The 24,096-nt window shown below is 41.4% G+C and overlaps 1 protein-coding gene across 9 annotated transcripts in view; it reads left to right on the forward strand.

Moving 5' to 3' along the window:
* The window catches only part of MTCL1 (microtubule crosslinking factor 1), a 174,249-nt gene extending 162,233 nt beyond the window's left edge, over nt 1-12,016 (forward strand). For 6 of the 9 annotated variants that reach the window (XM_074944619.1, XM_074944625.1, XM_074944621.1 and 3 more), the window contains 2 exons: nt 783-2,343; nt 10,791-12,016. In XM_074944619.1, the coding sequence (XP_074800720.1) occupies nt 783-2,343; nt 10,791-10,985 (1,756 nt within the window). In that variant the 3' untranslated portion in view covers nt 10,986-12,016. Of the gene's footprint in view, nt 1-782; nt 2,344-7,912; nt 8,044-10,790 lie in introns of all 9 variants that reach the window. The other 3 variants (XM_074944626.1, XM_074944627.1, XR_012638098.1) reach the window with 2 other exon arrangements.
* Nucleotides 12,017-24,096: the final 12,080 nt, after the last annotated feature.

Raw genomic sequence — 24,096 nt, forward strand, 5'->3', positions numbered from 1 at the left:
TTATATAGTCCCTTTTATCTAGAACAGTCGTTTTCAACCTTTTTTCATTTGTGGACTCCTAAAAAATTTCAAATGGAGGTGCCAGACCCCCTTGGAAATCCTATACGTAGTCTGCAGATCCACAGGGGCCCGTGGACCACAGGTTGAAAACCACTGATCAAGAAAGATTCCAGTGTTTTACAATATTCCTTACAGTCAAGCAATAGGAAGATTCAATTAGATGCTTTTAATTGTATAAACCAACAAACTTTATGGAAACCCAAGAATTCTTTGAAATTTCTCATAGTTTCTCTAGCCACTCAGTTTCACTTTCGTTAAGTTGCAGCATAAGCTGAACTCACCAAACTAGTTAAATGTAACCGCCTGTAGGCCTGATCCCACAAGGTGCCACGCACTAGCTGTGAAGTGTTTGCAACCTCAGCTGCCTGTGAGGGCTCACTGGCTTCACTTAAAGTTAAGGATACTCAGCACTTCTCTTTGTACTTTTCTGCTATTTGCAGCCTTAAAAATGTGTGTCATAGTGTTGTAAAGATACATTTTTCATGGATAATATATATTGAAAACCTGTTCTAAAGCTGCATATTTTAAACCTCTACCAAGCAATAGTACGTGAGAAAATGTTTGCATTATGCAGCAATTCAAAAAGCAATAAAGGGAACTTTTAAAAAACAGATTTTGAATGTGAGCTGGTGATATGGATTAATTTTCCCTCTGTTTTAAAGCAGAAATATTTCTATAAGGGTTTTCAATTATTTAATTTATGTTTTATTTTTTTTCCCTAGGGCAGTGTCTGTTTCCTCCATGTCAGAATTCCAGCGTTTGATGGATATTTCTCCATTCCTTCCTGAAAAGACCTTGCCTTCATCTAGTAGTAAGGAGGATATAACACCTCCTCTGTCCCCTGATGATCTGAAATACATTGAAGAGTTCAACAAAAACTGGGATTATAGTAACACCAGGATCCATAGTGGGGTTACAGAAAAGCCTTCAGAAGCCTGGGCAGAAGGGACAGAGATTAGGAAAGTAAGAAGTGATTCAACTTCAGATCCATTCCAAGCATCGTCATGGTACCTTACCACCAGTGTTACTATGACAACCAATACCATGACCAGCCCGGAGCCCTGCCAGAAGCAGCCACTGAGGAGTCACGTTGTAACAGAAAAAATGGGGGTCAAGGTCTTTCACAGTCCGCCAGTTCTCCGTAGGCTCGATAACTCAGCGATAGCTGGGAATGGAGGGAAAAAACCGGTTGAGCCTGACTTTTTGTTTTCTGTGACGAAAGCTAAAGGGAGTGTGGGGGAGACAAAAGGTGCTTCCTCAGATGTGTTTGGGAGATGGCCCTGTGATCTCACCAAACACCATAAAGATTTTTTGGAAAGTGGTCTTCATCCTATTGAGCATCCTATTTGCACTGCTGTGGGTTTTGCCTCGTCCTTGCAGACCCTGGAGCTGTCCAAGAACATGAGTGACGATATGAAGGAAGTAGCTTACTCTGTCAGAAATGCAATACGTTCTAACTCTAATTCGGCAGAGCCTCAGTTTAAGGACATAGCTTGTCAAACCAATGGTATAAGAACTACAGGGACACAGACCACCCAGACGATCAGTGTTGGCTTGCAGACAGAAACCTTGCGCAGCATCACCAGCAGTCCACACAAGTGTCTGACACCAAAGGGGGGCTCCACACCAATCTCATCACCATCCAGAAGTTTAAGAAGCAGGCAGGTAGCCCCTGCCATCGAGAAGGTCCAGGCCAAGTTTGAACGCACGTGCTGTTCTCCCAAATATGGTTCTCCAAAATTACAAAGAAAAATCCTTCCAAAAACAGATCAGCCAAATAACCGGACTTTACCAGGAACGCCTCAGAAAGGATTCAGTGAGTCTGCTTGGGCTAGATCAACTACTACAAGGGAGAGCCCAGTTCATACCACCATCAATGATGGCCTCTCCAGTTTGTTCAATATTATTGACCATACCCCTGTTGTTCAAGAGACCCTCCAAAAATGCGCCAGGTCTAGCAGCCGATCTAGGTCAGCAGAACCCAGATCAGAACTGGGGCCCATGCAGGAAATGTGTACAAGTGCCCGTGGCCGGTCACCCAGTCCTCTCCGTTTGGGCACAGAGATGGAAAAGGAAGAAGAGTCTGAGGCGACAAGTATCAAACAGGATTTATCTGCTCCTCCAGGGTATACACTTACAGAAAATGCTGCCAGGATCTTGAATAAGAAACTTTTGGAGCATGCCTTAAAGGAAGAGAAAAGGTTAGCTTCACGCAGCCCACCGAGTCTTAGCAATGACAACAGCACAGGAGAAATAGTCAAAGTAGAACCAGGGTCCATTGAGGTAATGAGTTTTTTTTTCCCCTTCTATAATTAATTAATTCTTTTCTTTCAGGAAATATCTTATTAGTTCTTTTATTAGTAATTGTTATTATAATTAATTTATTATTATTTTATTTGTATTGTGGTATCTCCTGTAAGCCTCAGTTGCGGACCTGTTGTGCTAGGCATTGTACAAACACATAATAAAAATGTGGTCCCTACCCCAAAAAGTTTACAGTCTAAGTAGATTATGTTTTAAAATATTACTTAAGTAAACGTATGCTTTAAAGAATAAAGCTGACATATGCCAGTGGCTCTCCCCAGAATACCAGGAGTAAGAGTTACCTATCACACTGGAAAATACAGATGTGGTAGGCCCAGCAGATTTTGAGGGAATGTTAATATTATCTTGGAAGAAAGGGTAATAAAATTTCTGTTCAAGAATGGGTAATTGGTTTTAACAAGTCAGATGAAGAGAATAGTACATAAATTTGATATCCCTCCCTCTCCTTCCCACAGGAGTGACTTTACTGTAACTTTTGTGTGTAACTCTGAATAAACTTGGCTCTGCTGTGTAGATTCTGTGTGTATATGTAAGTCATTAAATTACACAAAGCTTGGAAATCTACTACTGCAGCCTTGCAAAATTATCGTGAAAATTGATTGGTCAAAGCATAAACCTACCATGACAGTGAAGAAATACCTATTGCTATTTTACTCAGCTGTCTAAAAAATGTACCATTCATAATGTATCCCAGCAGATATGCATAAACATCATGGGTCAGATCTCCAGCTACAGCCAAGGGGAGTGTACAACACAGATCAGGGTGTTGTGCAAAGACAGACTAAAGCTCAATTATTAACTGTTATCTAACATCCCTTGCCACTTTGGGTTCTAACCTGGGTACAGCACTGTCATGTTGGTCAGTGATCTTCTCCTGGTGATGGATAAAAACTAGTGGTCAAGATTCTCTGCCTCACTCTGGCCCCTTTATGTCATTCCAATAGCCAGTGCTCCTCTGCATTCCCAGGTCCTGGAATGCCTTCTTGGGATCATAGGCAGCTGGGTGCAATTTAGAGACGCTCTGTGTCTGGTCTAAGTGGTGCAGAGGGCTGAACCAGTAGCTGAACTGGCCCCTTGCCAGCCCCAGGGATTAGGGAGTTGCAAATGTGGCATGATGTTCTGGTGGACTGGAGGATCTGTTCCCAGGTCTCCATGCTGCTACTACTAGATTTCTCAGCTGCCTTCTATTCAATGGATCGTGAGATGGTGTTGACATTCTTGTAGTGCCTGGTGAGTCCTGCCCTTAGGTGGCCTCATTCCTTTCTGTTAGAGAGTACCAACAAGGTAGTATTGCATATTTGGTCTTCTGTCCCAAAGGTTTCTCTTTTGGGTTACATCAGGTGTCCATGCTGTCGTCGCTCTAGTTCAATGTGTATGTGAGACCATTAGCAGAATTAGTGAGGAGATACTGGCGGAAGTGTTTTCAGTTTGCAGATGACATCCAGTTCTATACCTTTATCTTGTCCAGCCTGAGGTGTGTGTGGTTGAGTGATTTCCTCAGTGTCTGTCTGAGTCTGAGGTATGCATGAGAACTAGCTGGCCAAGACTCGGTCTAGATAAAATGAGATGGTTATGGTGGGTTAAGGGAATCAACCAGAGAATTCAACTGAAATTTCGTTGCCCTCCTACTCCTGCCTTATTATGGCTGTTTGTCTTCCTTTGTCGACAAAATTCTGTTAGATTAGGTTAGATTCCTGGCTACCATCAAATAGCAGCAGGCAAATAGCTGTGGTCAGGGGGTTGTGACCTTTCCTCCCAGACTTGGACTTTGCTTCCATGATTATCACCTTTAGCTAGGACTGCTGGAATGTGGTCTACAAGAGCCACATCCATTTGGAAGTGGAAACTGGTGCAGTGGCCCCATTGTTAGGTGGAGTATCTCACCTTTGAGCATGTGACACCGGTGTTCTGGGACCTGCACTGACTGTTTCTTGGTTTCTGGGTGAAGTTTAAAGTGCTGATGTTGACCTGTTAAAATCCTAATGGCCTGGGTCTTACCTACCTGAGACAGAGTGTCCTATCTCCTGTGGCCTCTCTCAGATCAGTGAAGGATATATAAAAGAGGGAGCAGCTATCAGGGTACTCATCATCAGGGCCCCTCTATTTTGGAATTCACTCCTCGCCATGGCCCCAAATAGCACAAATTTGTTGACTTTCAGGGCATGCCATAATGCCCATTCTTCTAAACAGGCATTTAGAGCGGGATGGGGGGAGGTGCTGGGGATCTGAGTGGTGGGAGATTTTGTCCTGCAATTTTTCTTTCTGTGACTGGTTGTTTTAAATGAGTGAAGTTTGCTCTTGTTTTGTTTTTAATGGTTATTGCACATATTTTCAATTGATAGCAGAGCACCTAGATCTTTCATGTCGGTGCCCTATAGGTTTAAATTGAAATAAGTGCGAGAGAGAGAGAGAGAGGGAGTGTGTGTGTGTGTGTGTGGAGAGAGACCCACATACAATTTTTGCATTATCTGTAAAAATTGATGGAAGTGTGGTTTGTGCACATACCTCAGAATAAACGAAAGTGGAGAAAGCAGCTTTGCTGTCTTGGACTATCTTGGCTGCTTATATATTTTCTAGTTTATTTGAAAACCAGAAGTATAGCTGATGGATTACTGTTCCCATATTATTTCATTTGTAAAAATATGCATTGTACTCTCACAGCTTCATCTCAGCTTTGCCTTCACGTTATCATTGAAAACTCTGGAATTCCATGTGTACCTTTGAAATGTCACAACAAATTTCCAGTATATAAAAGCTGAAGTTGTGCCACGTCACCACAAATTGCTGTTGGCAAAAGTAACTAACTTCAAAACATGGATATGGTCTGTGGTGATAGCCATGGTGATAGCCATACCTGATGCGATTTATCAGATAGTCACAATGCTCATGGCAGACGACTGCAGCTCTTTGAAAATTCTCAACACCAAAATTATGCCCATTGACTGACTTGTAGGATGTCAGGCCTCAGAGCCATTCCGGGGGCTATGCCCCTTTTAAGAGCTAGATTGTGTCATTTACAGCAGAGCGCTGTGCAGGGAGTGGTGCAGAATTACATAGCCCCAGGGGAAGGGGGGTACCAGAGAGACACTGCCTCAGGAAGGTACAATTTCTTCCGGGGCTTCCCCACATGCAGGGGTTGCACAATGTATTCCATCTGCTCCCTCAGTGCACCAGCCTGATGAGGAGGTGAGGCCGTGAGACTGCCTCTTTCCCACCCTTCTATACCCTCTGTTGAGCATCTTTTTCTCCAGGGAAGTGTTAGAAGGAAACAGCCCCTGGGCTTCCCAGAATGCAGGGACTGGGGGAGTGCATGGGAGGCTCTCGCACAGCCACACACAGAGAAGGCCCACTCATGGTCCGGCACTGAGTAAATGTTTGGTTTTGACAGGTGATTAGGTGGTAGCTACACAGGTTACAGCTATAGCATCCCATCCTCTCCCAGGAACGTGTGCTGTTCCCCTGAAGGGGTGACGTTGTGAGCTTCACTCAGATGTGTTAATTTTCCAAAATGGGGTGGGGTTTTAAAGAGACGTGTTTGTGGAATGTTGATTTGTTGTTGGAAATGAAGCTGTAAATATGTTTAGGATCTGAATATGCCTTGGGTTACTTATGGATTACACTGTCCACATATGTCTGAGCCTCACCTAGAAGGCATGCTGTGCTGAGTGAAATGCCATGTCCGTGCTGCTGCTGCCACCACCTCACAGTGCAGGATTTTTGCGGAGTCTCTTCTTTACTTACCTCTTTCCAGCCAGTAGCAGTGACCATCACACCAAAGAGAACAGTCCCTTCTTTGTAGTCATGGCATGATACATTAATTACTCCTGGGGACATTCTGTGCCAAAAAAATAAAAATTCTGTGCACAATATCTTAAAATTATGCAAAATTATGCAAATTGTATTAGTCAAAATAACACTACATGATTACACCAGTTTCAATTATTTTGGTAATTTATTTCAAAATACCTGTCATTAAGTATGTCTGTAACAATACAGACACACACAAAAATTCCCCCAAGATTAGAGAGTTAAAGAAACCCCTATGACAACCCAGTCCCTGTTTCTCTGCCTGATGCTTGGTCCCAGGCTTGCATAGAGTTTCCTGCACGCCGCTGTCTGCTTCCCTCAGGGTGTGCTGGGAATTGCAGCTGCCAGGAACCCTCTATCTCCCCCCAGCCCACCCCAGCAGTGTCTTCTATGTGCAATCTGGGCTCTGCCGGGTCCAGCGGTCCCTAGTGGCGGCCAGCAGCACTACAGCCCATTTCTGTGGGAGAAAGGAAATTCTGCACGCACAATGTTAATTTCTGCAAAATTTGGCATTGCACAGTGGTGCAGAATTTCCCCAGAAGTAATTAATGACTTTAAAACCTGCATGGAGCACCAGTTGGCAGCTTTTTTTTCTTTGAACTTCTGGATGTTCCAGTTATTTCCTTTTACATTTCTTCTGAAACTACGGAATTTATTTTCAGTATCTAGATACACACAATGGTAATAGCTCTGTTTGCATTCTAACTTGCTCAGAGCTGCTTACAAGCAAATTCATATCCACCAGATTTGGACTACCAGTGCCTTATCCTGCTAATTCACTAAACCACTATGGTAGTAGGCAATCGTGGGGTTTATAAACATTGCCATTGATAACTTTAGCAGGCTAGACACAAAAAAGTGACATGAAGATTCCTTTTCTGAGCCTGGCAGGTACTTAGAGCATTACATAAGTTACACTATCATACTGAAGTGGCTGAAGAAGAGAAAATATTCCTGGAAGGCATATCCAACAAGAAACTTAGTCTTTCCACTCTGTTCTTAATGGTTGAATAATTGCTGAACATACTCAGCTGAATCACTCAGGAATTGGGAGGAGGGAAGATGGTGTCAGAGTAAAGTGCTTTTTCTTCAGCTGAGCCTCCCTTTTACTGTCATTGTTAAATGGACTAAGAAGGAAGGGTGAAGCAAATATCTATCAAAGGCTTATATGGCTTCAGAGTAGCATAAAACATCAGTGGGTTTTTCTTTGTTATGAATTTACAGATATTCTTTCACTTAAAACCAAACAAAGGAAAAAACAACCCTGCAGTATTCCTACTTCATGGTAACATTGTTTTCTCTGACCTAAATATGAATTGGCAAAGGATAGCATATATCTTTCTCTACTTAGAAGGAATACTTGGATTCTTTAATGCTATGTCCATTTCTAACACAGTGCAAGGTTGGTTGGTTTGTTCTCTAAATTTGATTGTTAGTGTCTTTTCTCTTAGCCCTCCCATGCAATCTGGTAACATGATATGAACAGGTAGTGACGTCTGCAGGGCCGACTCTAGGCACCAGCGGCACTTTTCAAGGGGTGGCACTCTGGCCCTTTTCTTTCTTTTTTGCACTTGGGGCGGCAAAAAACCTAGAGCCGGCCCTGGACGTCTGATGAGCTCTTCCTTGCTGAGTATAAATCTTCACTTAAAAAAAAAACCCTGTCCAACCTATTTGCTTTCTTTTTTTCTTTTTCTTTTTTCTTTTTTTCTATCCTGTCCAGAACCAAACTGTCTTACTAACTGCCCCCTGGGGACTCTAACCCTGCCTGCCTCACTGCTGTAAGTTCTTTCTACCTTGTTTCCACAACTGTCTGAAAGCTTTAGTTTTGAAACTTTGAGCTAGTGGAGATAGGTAAGTAGCAATAAAAACAACAATACTTGAGGTAGCCAAGAACGTCCAATAACAGCTGATTCTTATCAGTTCTTCCCTTGAAATGTTTCTTTCTGACTTGGAATAGAACACTTTAAAGATTAGCCTATTCTGCCTTCTGCCATCATTATGTTGGACATGAACATTGATAGCTCCCATTAGCTTCCTTGAGATTTAAAGGGACACTGTCAGTTCAAATTTAGCCCAAAATTTAAATTCCGTGAAAATAAGTTTTTACAAAACCTAGGACCAATATAAATGTATCCATAATTCCCTCCCTTCCCCCACCCCCCTCCGCCCTGATTTCCAGTGGAAACAATTTTCTAACAAATACTCACAATCCTGCAGTGTTTTCAACAATCTAAAAGTGAAACTGACTAGAAACAAAAATTTGAAATTATATAGCCCATTTTTATGATCTAAGCTTAGAAACATGAACAATCAATGATCACAATAAATAACCAAGAGGAAATGTCATTTTTATAACTGCATTTTTAATGATCTATGGTAGTTGCATGACATTTTGATTGTTAAAAGTAATATTTTGGCAGTGTCCTTTTAATTCCTTAATTTCCTTCATGCATTCTAAGAGCATAGACCTATCATTAGGATTAATGTGCATGTAATCATGACTCCTAGAAAAGATTCATTTTGCAGCCAACACATTAAAAGACTGTGCTGCCAGTTACCTGTGTGTCCTGAAGCACCAGGGCTCGCTTGTGCAACGTGTGTTGCGCTGTAGGTGTGTATATCACCGACAAGAATGAGGAGGTCTTAACCATGCCTTTCTGTCAAAGCTGACCAACATCTGTGGCTATATTACATAGATAGCCAAAATTGTTTACCATTGCTATAATATTGACTAAAAGCAAACAAAGCTAGAAAACTGTAATTAAAAGCTGCTCTTTCAATAGAGACCAAGATACAAGCCCAAAAAACCACAGCCTCAGCTCATCCTGTTGTGCCTCCTGTAGGTATTAGTGCACAGAGGGACTTCTGTTAGCAAGTGTCAGTACAGTGCGACATACTGTGTGTTCCCTTAGGCACAACAGGATAAGGTGAAGTAAGGACACAGAGACAGTATCCTTACTAGTACTGATTTATACTTCAATCTTAATGTTGTTTTAACAGAGTGTTGTTTTTAAGTTTATAGTACAAATGTTTATGTCTGCAGGTGATCGTAGGGTTCTTTGCTAACCAGGACTTACGTCATTCACAGTATAGAACTGCTCTCCAGAAATGCTGAGGGCATCTCAATAGAACATGATCTTAAACAGTAATGTGGTGTTACTGATCACCCTTTTAGCTGCCTATTGTGTAAAGGCTAGGGGTTGGCCCTTCTCAGAGGCTTGCTGAGCTCTGGTGATACTCTACTCCACAACCTACATGTGTATATGCCGCACACACAGGCAGTTTGATGTCCTCTGGCTCTCTTGTTCTACAACATTCATCTTCCTTCCCACTTTATTGTCCGAGATACTTCTGTATTACATCATCTTGCTCAATCACTGCGTATCATATCATGATACCTAATTCAATATTTCGTAGTCACTTTCCTCTCTCTCTCCATACATTGCATGGCATGATATTAAATTTTTTGCTTCCTAATGTATTGCTCTACTGGTTTGGGGTTTTTTTTGGCTCATCGTTCCTTAGCATCATTTGATTTATAAGTTCTGCCTTCATATTTTGCCAGTTTGTCTTCAGATTTTATTATTGTAACTTGCACATAACTCTTTCACCCTGTAGAGTGATCTCTCCTCAGTGTATACATTTCTACATGTTGACAAACTTGGCTGATTTGCTTTTATAGTTTCCAAGCTATTCAATAAGCCTTAGAAATTCAAGATTTTTGCTTTGGTAGCACAAGGCAGCCATGCTTCATGTAATCAGTCAACTTGCTATAATGGGCATGCAAACCGTGCATGAAATCTATCCGTTCTGTGGGAGAAGTCTATCAATATTAGAAGTAATTATCAACGTTTAAATATAAATAGGGTGCCAGTGTGAAAAATCACCAGTACTGTTTGTCTCTGATTACACATAAGGCCTACAGATCCTGCTGCAGTGAGAAGATGATGTAGCGAATTAAATTTTCAGACCTGCAAATTTTCATCCTTTTTTTGATGGTGGATATCCACCTTTAACCTACAGTACCACTGAATTCCTGTAGCTCAGGCTCAGTCAGCTGGCAACAAGGATTGATACGTTATAGATATTCGTTCAAATTCTTAGGCAAGCCTCCTCTTTAATGTAGTTGGAAGCAGTAACTAGTCCCATCTCAGTACTCTCCAGCTAAGCAAGTCTTTCCTGCATTTCAGTCTGACCTCTGAAGCAGAGGAATGAGCCTGTTTTCACCTCACTTGCAAATGCAATACCTGGCACTTTGCTTCCAGTTTAGCATTTTGAAGCAATGTGATGGATAGTGGGGTTTATTGAATGATCATGCAAATATACCTTTCAGTTCTTCTTTGTAGCCCAAGGAATATTAGCAAATGGAAGTTTGTCAGCTGCTTCAGTTCACCAAAACCTTCTCTCTTTCCTTCTTTCCTTTTCTGTTCCATCAGTCACAGATGTAAATGTAGATATTTTTGTGTGCAGAAAAGTGTGCTCCTTGGTTTTGTTCCCTCTCACAAGATGCTTAGTTATAATTTGTTTTTTGGTTTTTTGCACATGTAAATGGGCCGTATACGAGTCACTAATATTTTTTCCATCTGTTTGCTGCAAAGGAACTACCTTGTTCCGCACTAGCTCCGTCCCTAGAATCCTGCTTCTCCCGGCCAGAGAGACCAGCAAATCGGCGCCCACCTTCAAGATGGGCTTCACATTCCCCTACTGCCTCACAATCTCAGTCAACTGGAGATTTGACTTCCTCTGAGGAATATGGAAGCAAGGAACTGCAGATGGAGAACCCAAACCAGTGATGCAAGCCTGCATGAATTATCAAGGGAAGAATTCACTGTAATTTGCATTTTAGCACCATCACCATGGCCCGTCTTTCTCAACAAAGAGAGATCTAGTTGTTGAGGTCAAAGAATGTTTTCAAGCTCAACTGCTGAATGTCCAACCTGTGAAACAGCGATGTTTCTAGAATGAAACAGTTAACGTGCCTGTAATAACTTAATTTTTTCATAGCTCAGAAAACTATTTTTGTCTCCATCTTTTCTACATACAGTCTATTAACAAAAAAGGTAAAATGATATAAATATAAAGAATAAGATTTAAAATAAAATGTACATTTTTAAGGGAAACTGAATGCACTCTCTCTCCCCCAGTACTGACTGCCTTTTTATTATATTTGCACTGTTGTGTTTTTTATTTTGTTTTTGGGGGGGGGGTTATTGGGTTTTTTGAGGGTTTTTTTGTTTTGTTTTCCCCATGTAAAACTAGGGTATTTTTAAAGTTAATTTTATTCTATTTTAATGTCAGTGTCACCAATTTTAAAAGAGGAAGGTTCTTAGGGATGCTTCATATTGTCAGAAGCAGTAAATTTTAAGTAGTGAAAGCCATTAAGGTAGTTGACTAGAATTGAATTAAACAAACTGGAGGGGAATACAGGTAAACACACCACATTTAAGAGAGAAAAGAACGCCTCAGAAAGTCTTGTGAAGTTAGCTGTATAATACACATACAATACTTGACTTGCATGCCTTTGGGTTCCTAGCACTTTAGTGCATGTACATACTGTTGCTCTACTTGTACCATCACATAAATGTGAGTCAATCTGTTTCACTGTAATATTGTTGTGAAATTACCTGTACTGTACTTTTATTGTTGGTATTCTTGAATTGACGATACAAAAAAAAGTTTTTAAATTATTGTTAACAGTTCAGCTGGCTATGTACAGTGTTTACTGAGAACTTTCTTTGTTTTGGAGAAACATTGAGAACTCTGGGCATACTAAATTGTAAGGTCTTGTTTGAGTCTGTCTGAGACCATGTGAAGTGGAAATAAAACCCTCAGTATTTACAAACCGCTAGAGTGCTTCCAAATGTTTGTTTCTGATCTGGGGTTCTCTATGTGCATTCAGCTGAGAATGCTTCCTTCTTCTACAAAAGGAAAGCAGCAAAAGTTTGTTTAAAGAATTGAGATATTGACATACATACACACTCTGGGCCTGATTCAATGCCCAATGGAAAGACCTCCCTCACAGACTTCAGCGAGCATTGGATCAGGCCTGCATGCAAATATGATAAAACCAATTTAGAGGATTTCTAGTTTTCTTTACTGTATTCTGCAGAATAACAGATGAAAAGACCTTTTTTCCCTAACTCCTTTGATAAATTATTTTTGGGGTGTGGTTTCCAATCATTTGTTTGTGTGAAAACAAAATGTTTTGTTTGTTGTGAATGTTAACTATAACTACATCATCTTGATTTTTAACTTACTTTGGTCACCACCAGTATGCCAACATTTATCCAGGTAGCACGCAGAGGTATTTTGAGAAATTGCTAGACTGTTTATAGCAAATGACTTCACAGCGTCCAATACCACTCTGGTGGGAACTGTCCATTTATGGTTTTACTGCAGTGCCCATTCCCAAAGTGCTAAACGGAATTGGTGTCTTTAAAGCAATGTTCATGGTGGCGTTAGAGTGAACTCAGTTCTTCTCTCCTTGGATCCAAATCTCTTCTAGGGTTGTTTTTTCTTGCCATGTTAGTATTTCCTTGTTTTCTGTTAAGACAAGAAGGCTTTGGCAAATGAGCAAACCTTAGTGTTTTAAAGAGGGCAAGCCTATACTTCCTCCTAGAATTTGTTCCAAAAGTGAGTACCTTTGCCTTAGAAGGCTTTCTCTCTGGCTTTCACAAGCTTCATCCTAGACTTTATCAGCACTGTCCCAGAGATCACAGCTGACAAAGGAGGGTCACAGAGAGAAAGAGATGCTCTAATTGTGGGTAAGTGTTGAGTTTTTGAAGTCAACGATTGTATAATGCATCACTGTTATTCTGTTGGGGCAGCAAATATTTTCTTACTTTTGTTTATGTGAGCAACTATTAATTTTCAATGAATTACACACACACACTCGCTCTCTCTCGCATGCTCTCTCTCTCTCTCTCTCTCTCTCTCTCTCCATTTAAAAGGTCAAAGAGTGGTTCCAAAAGAGGTATTATCTCTCAGAGGCAGAAAAGGTCCTTGACTGCCTTCAAATCTTACAAATGCTAGAACAGCCATGTTAAAGAAGACAGAGTTGGTGGACGTTGTTTCTTAGGTTAGCAAAGTGTTGTCTCCTAGATCAAATATGTTATTGTACAGGTGAGTGAACAATACTGAAGATCACAGAGATCAAAAGTGCTAATTTGTTTCTTATGATATTCATGGTAATTTTTTTTTTATTTTGAACAATGCAGAGCAAAACTGCATATAACTGGTGAATGGCTTGCTACCATGAAGTGGTATTTGCTTCTGGAATCAGCGACTACAGCCAACCCAAGGGATTAGGACCCAGCCATCCTGAAATAGTATGTCTGAGGATAAACAGCTTGCTGCACTTTGCCAAGTCAACTGCTTACATAACAGCAGGAATCACTGAAACCAGAGAGAAGGATGGAGCACAGAAAGAGAAGGTCAGCACGTAGAAATTCTTCAAATGATTTTAAAATACCATTAAAAAAACATAAAATCCTTTCTAGTCTAATTAGTGAAAACAACAGCAGCATCCAAAATGTTACACATTTCCACAGGCTCTTTGGAATCGTCAAGGCTTTTATCTTCCAATACTGCTGCAGGTGATGTAGGGAGGAAGGGGTTTCTTTTTATCCTGGCACATTCTATAAATATTTAAATAAATCTTTACAAGAATTATAGGCCTGTAATCCAGCTAAGGTTATTTTAAGTGAAGTCTGAGATAAAGTAAAAGCCCAGATGTCAGAAAGCTTGTGGGTAATTCAGTATCTGTTAGGTTGTTGAATTATTATCTCGCCAAAAAATGCAGGCAAGAGAATCCTAGTAGACTGCCACACAAATTCACACTTAAAAGAGTGTTAATGCGGCTGTCCTGGCTGCTCCTGATGAGACTGAAATATATAGCTGGATTTCATTGAGCCTTGTTGGCACCTGACCCATTGGCCTTGGGATTTGCCTAGTGTTCTGACTTAAATGCAGTTCTCTGTGATCTGTTCAGTAGGGATGTGTTCTTGCATTGTGTCTCACCAGCAGGACTCTCGCAATTCTGTTCTTCTTCCAACCATCATGTGAGGGCTCAGGGACAAGCGGCACCTGTAATCTCTCTCCCAGTCTCTACCATAGGTACTCTTTCCAAGTGACAGGCCTCTATCTGCACACTTCCCGGAGTAGAACCCCATGGTCCAGCTTACATTAGACTAGCTCACCAGACTACAACACCTCCTATTCCCACTGACCTGCCACAGTCACAGGGTGAGTGATGCTTTATACTTCCTTGCATTCCCTCATAACTGCACCCCTCAAGTAACAGGTTTTGCTACCTTTACTGCTGTGCCCTTGGAACCCTGTGATTCTGCCCCTCTCAGGCTGGATGCCATGGTGGCAGCCCACCATTTTCCAACTGTGTTAGCACTGCAAGCCCCACTGCAATTGGCACCTGCAAGACACTCCTCTCCAGGTGCCTGTGACCAGTGGTTGGTTAAAGTGACTCAGAACAGAGCCTTTCAAACAGCCATGTTGCCCATTTGCCAAACGTACTTTGCAAGCAGGGAGAAAGGATTAAACCCGCAACAGGCTTGCATACCTGGGTCTTGCCGATAGCTCATCACCTCTCCCAAAACTTGGGTGAGCCTAGCTGTCCCAGACATCCCACAGAGCCCCTGCCTTAGTTCCATGGTCCTGCTGCAGGCTTTGTCTTTATCTGGGCAGGAGACAGTCTTTCCTCCTGTAGTCTCTCTCTCTCTCTCCATGTCCGTCCAGCAGAGTCTATCTCTGAGCAGCTGCTGCCTGCTCACCCACCTTTTTCTCTCTAGGCATCGGTTTTTAGTAGCTTATTGTTCTTTTGATCTTAGGCTCTGGCCTTGGAAAAATAGGCCTGTTAACCTGGCTAGCAACAGGCAGACAGGTATTCCCAATGACTAGCTCACCCATTGTTTTCCTAAGGACCCTGGTATTATTCTCATTGGAGATACTTTATCTCTGTCATTGTTTTGTTTCCTGCTTGTTCCTCCTTTGATTTAACTCCATTCAGCCAGCCAGAACAAATCAAGGAGGTAAAGTGAGGTACATACAATTTTCATACAAAATAATACCGGTATCTCCCTCGTTTGCCAAACAGTCCAATCTGCTTTCTAGACAGGCTTACTGACTTCAGCCAGGTTCTGCATCTATTTTCCAGCTGGTGATACCTCTAAACCTTTACAAGGGCACGGGCCACTTTCAGAAGAGAGGCCATACTTCTCAGCTACTTCTCATCAGGCTTCTGGATAGCCCTCCAATTCATGGCCCTATTCCCTATGAACAGAGATCCAAGACCGAACATAAGAATGGCCATACAGGGTCAGACCAAAGATCCATCCAGCCCAGTATCATGTCTACCGACAGTGGCTAATGCCAGGTGCCCCAGAGGGAGTGAACCTAACGGGTAATGGTCTAGTGATCTCTCTCCTGCCATCCATCTCCACCCTCTGACAAACAGAGGCTAGGGACACCATTCCTTACCCATCCTGGCTAATTGCCATTAATGGACTTAACCTCCATGAATTTATCCAGTTCTCTTTTAAACCCTGTTATAGTCCTAGCCTTCACAACCTCCTCAGGCAAGGAGTTCCACAGGTTGACTGTGCGCTGAGTGAAGAAGAACTTCCTTTTATTTGTTTTAAACCTGCTACCCATTAATTTCATTTGGTGGCCCCTAGTTCTTGTATTATGGGAACAAGTAAATTACTTTTCCTTATCCACTTTCTTCACACCACTCATGATTTTATATACCTCTATCATATCCCCCCTTAGTCTCCTCTTTTCCAAGCTGAAAAGTCCTAGCCTCTTTAATCTCTCCTCAGATAGGACCCGTTCCAAACCCCTAATCATTTTAGTTGCCCTTTTCTGAACCTTTCCTAATGCCAGTATATCTTTTTTGAGATGAAGGGACCACATCTGTATGCAGTATTCAAGATGTGGGCGTACCATGGATTTATATAAGGGCGATAAGATATTCTCCATCTTATTCTCTATCCTTTTTTAATTATTCCTAACATCCCGTTTGCTTTTTTGACTGCCGCTGCACACTGTGTGGACGTCTTCAGAGAACTATCCACGAAGACTCCAAGATCTTTCTCCTGATTAGTTGTAGCTAAATTAGCCCCCATCATATTGTATGTATAATTGGGGTTATTTTTTCCAATGTGCATTACTTTACATTTATCCACATTAAATCTCATTTGCCATTTTGTTGCCCAATCACTTAGTTTTGTGAGATCTTTTTGAAGTTCTTCACAGTCTGCTTTGGTCTTAACTATCTTGAGAAGTTTAATATCGTCTGCAAACTTTGCCACCTCACTGTTTACCTCTTTCTCCAGATCATTTATGAATACATTGAATAGGACTGGTCCTGGGACTGACCCTTGGGGAACACCACTAGTTACCCCTCTCCATTCTGAAAATTTACCATTTATTCCTACCCTTTTCCTACCCTAAAGATTCCCTGTCTTTTAACCTGTTCTCAATCCATGAAAGGATCTTCCCTCTTATCCCATGGCAACTTAATTTTACGTAAAAGCCTTTGGTGAGGGACCTTGTCAAAGGCTTTCTGGAAATCTAAGTACACTATGTCCACTGGATCCCCCTTGTCCATATGTTTGTTGACCCCCTCAAAGAACTCTAATAGATTAGTAAGACATGATCCCCCTTTACAGAAACCATGTTGACGTTTGCGTAACAATTTATGTTCTTCTATGTGTCTGACAATTTTATTCTTTACTATTGTTTCAACTAATTTTCCCAGTACTGACATTAGATTTACTGGTCTTTAATTGCCAGGATCACCTCTAGAGCCCTTCTTAAATATTGGCGTTACATTAGCTATCTTCCAGTCATTGGGTACAGTAGCTTATTTAAAGGACAGGTTACAAACCATCATCAATAGTTCCGCAATTTCACATTTGAGTTCTTTCAGAACTCTTAGGTGAATGCCATCTGGTCCCTGTGACTTGTTACTGTTAAGTTTCTCAATTCCAAAACCTCCTCTAGTATCACTTCAATCTGTGACAATTCCTCAGATTTGTCACCTACAAAAGACGGCTCGGGTTTGGGAATCTCCCTAACATCCTCAGCTGTGAAGACTGAAGCAGAGAATTCATTTAGTTTCTCCTGGACTTGTGCTTCCTCAGCAAGCTTTGCAAACCAATTTCCATAAGACTGTCTTTACTGACCCAATTTCAGCCTAGAGTCCATGCTAGCTTTCACCAGTGGAGGTCTCCAACAGTGCAATATCAGCCAGGCATGAGGTAGCAACAGTGCGAGGTGACTGCAGCCTTTCTTCCACCAGTTGATTTGAGAAGTCCAGTGATACCCAAAAAGTGAGAAACTCTAGTCAAAGAGAGGCTGTGGCTAGGGCAGCTGGGGCTGCACTGATTCAGTGCATCTCCTAGGCAGCGTCTGCCATTGGGGTCCCCGGTTGTAACTTAAATTTGTCCTTCCCTAGCAGGAACCCTCCTGAAAGGGTACATGGTGGGAATACCTCCGGCTCTCCCTAGTGGGCACAGGGACCCAGTTTGCACAAGGCTGTGTGATTTTAGCCCTATGTCTATAAGGTAAGATGAGAGAAGAGAGGACTGTGGTAAAAAGAGAGACAACTTCCCCTTTTCTTTCTAGCAAGGTCGCGTGGCCCAGCTGCACCAAAAATATTTATACCTGAATGGAAAGAGAACATTATTTTGCAAATTGAACTTTAAACTGCTCTTTTGACTGAGATCAGCCTTACAGCATCCTCTTTACATGTGCTGAGTATCACCAGGTAAGAGACTGCTGCTGGAACATACAATGTGAATCCTATTAAATGCTAACAAAGGTACATTTTGTTTTGTGTTATTAAATGCCTAGAGTTTTACACCTTAATGAGATTTTAATCCCTCCAGTAGGATGTCCTGAACCCAGACATTTTCTTCAAATCTCACTCTACATGCTTCTTCACTCTTCATCACTTCAAATCCCCATGCATTAGGATCTGGAAGTAAAAGTCAAGAGAAAATGTACCATATCAAAGACATATTGCAGACTGATACTTTTATTATTGGACTAACTGCTTCTGAAACACCCAAACCTGCAAAAATGAACCATTTTAGCTTCCAATGTCTTGCTACAAGTTGCAACCTTGGTCTTTCCACCTTGTCTTCTTGTCTGCAGTATGTCTTGACTAGCACACTTTTGAGCAATTTAAAATAATTATAAAAATAATAATAATCATCCTCTCAAGCTGTATTTGTCCACTTCCCTCTCTTCCCTAGGCTTTAGTACCCGAGCTCCAGCCCCAGCCACAATGTCTACACAGCTATTTTTAGCACAGTAGCATAAGCTCCAATCTGTCTTGTTTCTTTGAGGTTCACAGACTAGAATTGAAATTCACCTCTAATCTTCATTTAGTCCCCCCAGTGAGGTTGTTGTAGGCATAGAGAAGCTGTATGCATTCCTTTATCTGACTTTCTTCTTGCTACATTAGCAAAATAGAAAAACACTTAATTACTGTCCACACATTTACATATGTTAAGGCAGTCATTTTATCCACTAATTCCATGACAAAATTCATGACATTTGAGAGCGGTATTTTCTTAATACAAGTTTACATGTTTTGTCATGGGAATCATTAAATTTGCAATGCAACAAAAATGAGTGTGGTTTTGTATGTCCCTCTTATATGCTTTATAAACATATATATGAAAAAGCCAGCATCAACACAATGGTAATGTTGAGAAAACAAGCACCCAAGAGTCAGGAAAGGCAGAAGTAAGACCCTTAACCCTGCATCCTAAGGAGTGTACCTTAAAATAATGGGGCTGATTAGAATCTCACTTAAACCTGTTTTATGCCAGTGTGACTCTGATGGAGTTACTCCTGATTTGTGCCAGGGTACTTGACATCAGAGTTGGGCCCACTGCCTCTCTTATTTTATTTCTCAAAGTAATGCAATATGTAATAGACAACAAGCATCAGTTCTATAACTGTGTGTGATGGATGAGCCCCTGTTGCAGGAGAAGAGAATTCAAACTCCTGAAGGGACTGACATGCTAGCTGATGCCTTCTTAAAGGGCAAAGTGATTACCCAACAGTAGAAAGATAATGTGGCATTATTCCCTGAATTATAAAACCTCTTTACATCAAGAGAGGAAGCAAACTTATATTATTTATTTAGAAACTGCAGCATTGCAGTATGACATGTCAGCATTAATCATCTCCCCCTTTATGTGGGTTACCTTTTACTCAGCAAATAATTAGTACATTTTTCTAGGACTGACCTAAATAATTTAGAAGAAACCGTAGAGTCAGAAGACTTTGACTATGCTCTTGGTTAGAAGGACTGCAGGGACAGTGTTTAGTAGTCTTCCTTACAGTAATCCTTCTTAAAGAACTGTGAAAAACTCTATTGTGGACCCAGTCCTACAACCCCTTAGTGCTAAGGATAGTGTGTGCTTTGTTTAGAAGTCCCATTGAGTTAGTAAGTCCTATGATTAGCCCACAACTAGGGATGCTGGTCTTTCCAAGTCCAGAGGCACCAACCTCCAATTCTGAAAGCGAATTCAGAGGATCTTTGTGGTGCATCCTATCAAGCTGATGAGATAAAAGGTCCTTCAGATTAGATAGAGGGAATTCCGAAGCAGAAATGGCAACAGGCACCAGCCTGAAAAAAGGAGCAAGCCCATTGTATCTGAGGCCACTCTTGATCTGAAAAAGAAAACCACCCAAAATTAAATTGCCATTTGATATCATTAGTGTGTTCCCTAAATTTACAGTGGCCCACATACCAGAAACATCCAGGTTTCTGCCTCTATTTTCTTGTCACAGTAGTCAGGGAACTCAGTACCATCTGGGATAAATTCATACATACATAATTGAAGCCCGTAGAGCTCATCGGGCAGGGACAAGCCAAATTGAAGACACAATGTGATATCTTTAACCTTGAAGTCCATTAGGCCAGGCTTCCAGTGATTTTAGTCTCTGTCCGGGTGACACACAATGCTGACAGAGAAGCTTATTAACCTTGTGCATTATGGCAATGCAGACACAGTAATTACAGCCTCGAAGCAATGGTTTAAACACCGAGTAGTGTATCATGTACAGAAAATTCATTGTTAGCTGTCTGGAGACAGTAACCCAAAGGTTACTGTTCAGAGGCAAAACACATGTAGCAACATATTCCCTGTTAACAAACTTTTTAAAGAAATATATAGCTGAAAAGTGACCACTTTTAAACAATTAACCCAGAAACAGAAGGCAACTGAATCAAATGCATGCAGGTGTATAGAGCCCCAGAGTATACTGCACAATGGCTAGGGCCACAAACAAACCTCTCCCAATTTTTGCTTTACATTGTAGATAAAATGTTCAGTTTTCAACATTTATTTCATAAGGAAAATAAAATGGGGGAAAAGGGAGATTTTTATTTATTTTTTGTACATCACTGGAATGAGCCACCTGGATTTTTTTTTTTCTAGTCATTCTTGCTTCTAGCCATGCTCCGACTACTCCCTGGGAATTGGCAGAGCAACAAAGGATAGCCAACAGCCAGGTCTTGAAAAAAGAAGAGCAACAATATTTATTGTTCTTCTTCAGTTTAAATCCGTTCGCTTGTGTTTTTAAATGTATTTGTTCAGGGAAGCTCAACCTAAAATAAGAAGATAAAGTACAACTATAATATATACCTTTAAAGGTGGGCTAAATGGTCAGTCAAAACCATGCTTTAGTTATCTTAGTATTTCTTTGGGATTAAAGGCTGGGATTTTCTATGCTCATGAAAGACTAGGAATTACAGTGACAAAAAAAATCTCTAGGGAATATGTTATAGGTCATTTTCTTTCCTTTTGTACATTTTTGCTGGTAAATTTCAGTTCTTTTTCATATTAGGTTTCTTGCATTTGGCTCCCTCCCTGAATAGAGGAAACATACAGACATTACCAAATGATGTGTACATTCTCTTCCTAGCTTCCTCACAGAGCGTTTGGATTCCCAGCAAGCAGCTCAGAGTGCTATCATGAATGTAAAACAAGCTCTAGCTTTAGGGAAGCAACATACTGCACACTGGCACACACATCAAATTGCACACAAATCCATTCAAGAATTGTTTTATAAGGTGCTGCTAGGGTGTGTAAATATAGAACATCTGTCCGATGTGGCATGGCTATGGACTGCTTTATAATGAATGTTAAAAATATCCACACATATGAGCATACGTTTTGCTTATGCTGCTAAACGTTACATGGTCCCTCATCGCTATTTTGAAAGGTTATAGTGAATAACTGAGAAATTAGTCCCTTGAACTCTTTACACCAAGTTATGACTAATGGGGAAATATGCACAAATCTAAATGTAAAACCAGCCAAATTACTTGGACTGTACTTGGTTGATTGGATTTTCTGGGAAGTCTGGGTTTTGGCAATAGGGGCCAGGGCAGCCTCAGACGGAGGGCACTAATATTCACTTAGTGAGGATGTGCAGGTATCTGGAAGGCAATCAGGTTGGGAGCACTTGTTACAGTACTAGAGTAACCACTGCTTGAGTTAGGGAGGCCCTCAGTGATGGACACCCAATATTTTAAAAAGGGAAAAATGAAGAGAGGTGTTAAGTCCCAAATGAAATCAAAGGGAGTTGTGAGTATTCAGCACCTGTAGGACCTCATCTTCAGGTGTCTATAGTTGGGCACCCAAAATTTGGTTATATTCTACCCCACTCTACTCAAGTTCTTATACCACACTCCTCCCTGTAGTATCTGAGCGCCTTCCAGTAGTGCCTTGAACAACATGACTAACACCTGTCGCATGTTTGTTCTCTCATCCTCTCACGGGGGAGGGGAGGAGAAATGTGTGCAGTGGAATTTTTTAACAATATATAACTGCCCTGGCTCCAGGCCATGGAGTGCCATAAGATAAGGATCAAGACCTTAAACTTGATTGAATAGTCTAGGGGGAAGCCAGTGTATGGAGCAGAGGACAAGTTTGGTGTGATTGCAGTAGCCCGTGTTGCTGAGGAGACTCGCTGCTGTGTTCTGTACTAGCTGGAGCTTCCTAAGCATGGAAGACTTCATGCCAAGGTATATTGCACTGCTGTAGTCCAGGTGACGAAGGTGTGAATAACTGAGGCCAGATCATTGTTGCGGGGGATGGAACAGTGTCTCCTAGCCAACTGGTGTAAAAGTGATCTGTTTACGGCCTTTGCAGGAGTCGAGGACAGAACTCAAGGCGCTCAGGCACTACATTGCTGTGCCCAATAACCACATATCGGGAGTTTGTGGTGCCCACTCTTGTGTTCACGCCACACCTGTCTTTTCATTATCCTGATAATACAATAATCTTGCTGTGGTGCCTGCATGACATGTCCGTAGCAGTAAAAAAGGCCTGACATTCCTTGCCTTTATAGTGTGGCAAAGTGGTTATGGAAATGTCAGGTTCTATTCAGTGTGGCTTACATCTAGATATTAAACAAGTCAATTGGTAACGTGAAGCTGAGAGGAAAATGGACTTTTTGCTGTATCAATAGTAATGAATATCTTGTTTTGGATATTATCAGAACATTTTTAATGGTTTCCCCTTATTTTGATATATGTAATAGCACTGTATCTAGGCGCTAGGGTTTGTATTTCTGATAGAATCATGGCTGATCTCAAATAAGCTTTATACAAAGAGAGATTTTGTATTAAAAGATTTTTATAATGTCTATTACATTTGGGCAGGTCAGGAACGAACAGATCTTCAAAGCAGTTCTGGGAACATGGATTCTCTGAGTTCAGGGTGCAGTACTTATAGAGCCTCAGGGAATATATTAACATAGCAGCAGAACTATACAAGATAGAACCACTTACCGGCATTTTAATAACACCTCTTTGATGCCTTTTAACTAGTTAGGTCCTGTAACTGAGGGGATTTTTACTGAACATTTCTTCTGTTTGAAGAATTCTTTACTTACTTGAATAGGAGAATGTCATTTGGAAAATTACTAGTCTAAACAGATGTATTTCATGTCAGAACTAATAGGTAGTGTGCCTGGGATGGACCACACTGAGAATGTCACACTCAGGGCAGAAAGCAGGAATCAGGGCAGACAATCTCGCAAAACGTGGGGAAGTTCTATTTGCTCCCCCTCAACTGACTTTGATTACGGAGGCTTCTTCCCTCAGTTGTGGAGCTCACGTGGGAACTCTGCAAACTCAAGGGCTATGGTTTGGCCAGAATTTAGCTCTTCATTTAAAGGTAAGAGAGTTCAGAGCCATTCGTCTAGCTTCCACACCAAAGGAAGGAATTTAATAGTACTTATGGATAATACATTGGCTTTGTTCTACGTGAACAGACAGGGAGGGGCCTGAACAACATTTCTTTGCCAAGAGGCTGCTTTGGGACTTCTTATCTCCACCTTAAGCCTCTCATCTTTCAGGTATCCAGAACAATCTGGCAGATTGACTGAGCAGGTATTTCACCAGTCACTGCAGAGTGGTCTCTCTGCACAGATTTAGTCAGATACATTTTCCAAGTCTGGGGCATTCTCATATAGACATGTTAGCAATCCACATCAGCAGGAAGTGTTGTCAATTTTGTTCACGGGCAGGATACTGAAAGACTCCTGTTGCGCTGGACAGACAAGCTCATGTATGCATATCCTCCGGTTCCACTCCTGCTGAGAGTGTTGTTAAAAATCAAGCAGGACTATGCTCAAGTGATACTAATAGCACCAGCGTGGCCTCACCAGCATTGGTCTTCCACTCTGCAGAGTCTCTCAACCATTGACACTACCACCAGACCCAGACATGATGTCACAGGACTACGGTCACCTCCTCCAACCCAAACAAGAGGCCCTTCACGTTACAGCCTGGATGAACCATGGTTAACGTCGCAGGAGGAGGTCTTTTCAAAGGAGCTATGAAATGTCCTCTTG

The sequence above is a fragment of the Natator depressus genome, chromosome 2 (assembly GCF_965152275.1).
Source record: "Natator depressus isolate rNatDep1 chromosome 2, rNatDep2.hap1, whole genome shotgun sequence".
NCBI lineage: Eukaryota > Metazoa > Chordata > Testudines > Cheloniidae > Natator > Natator depressus.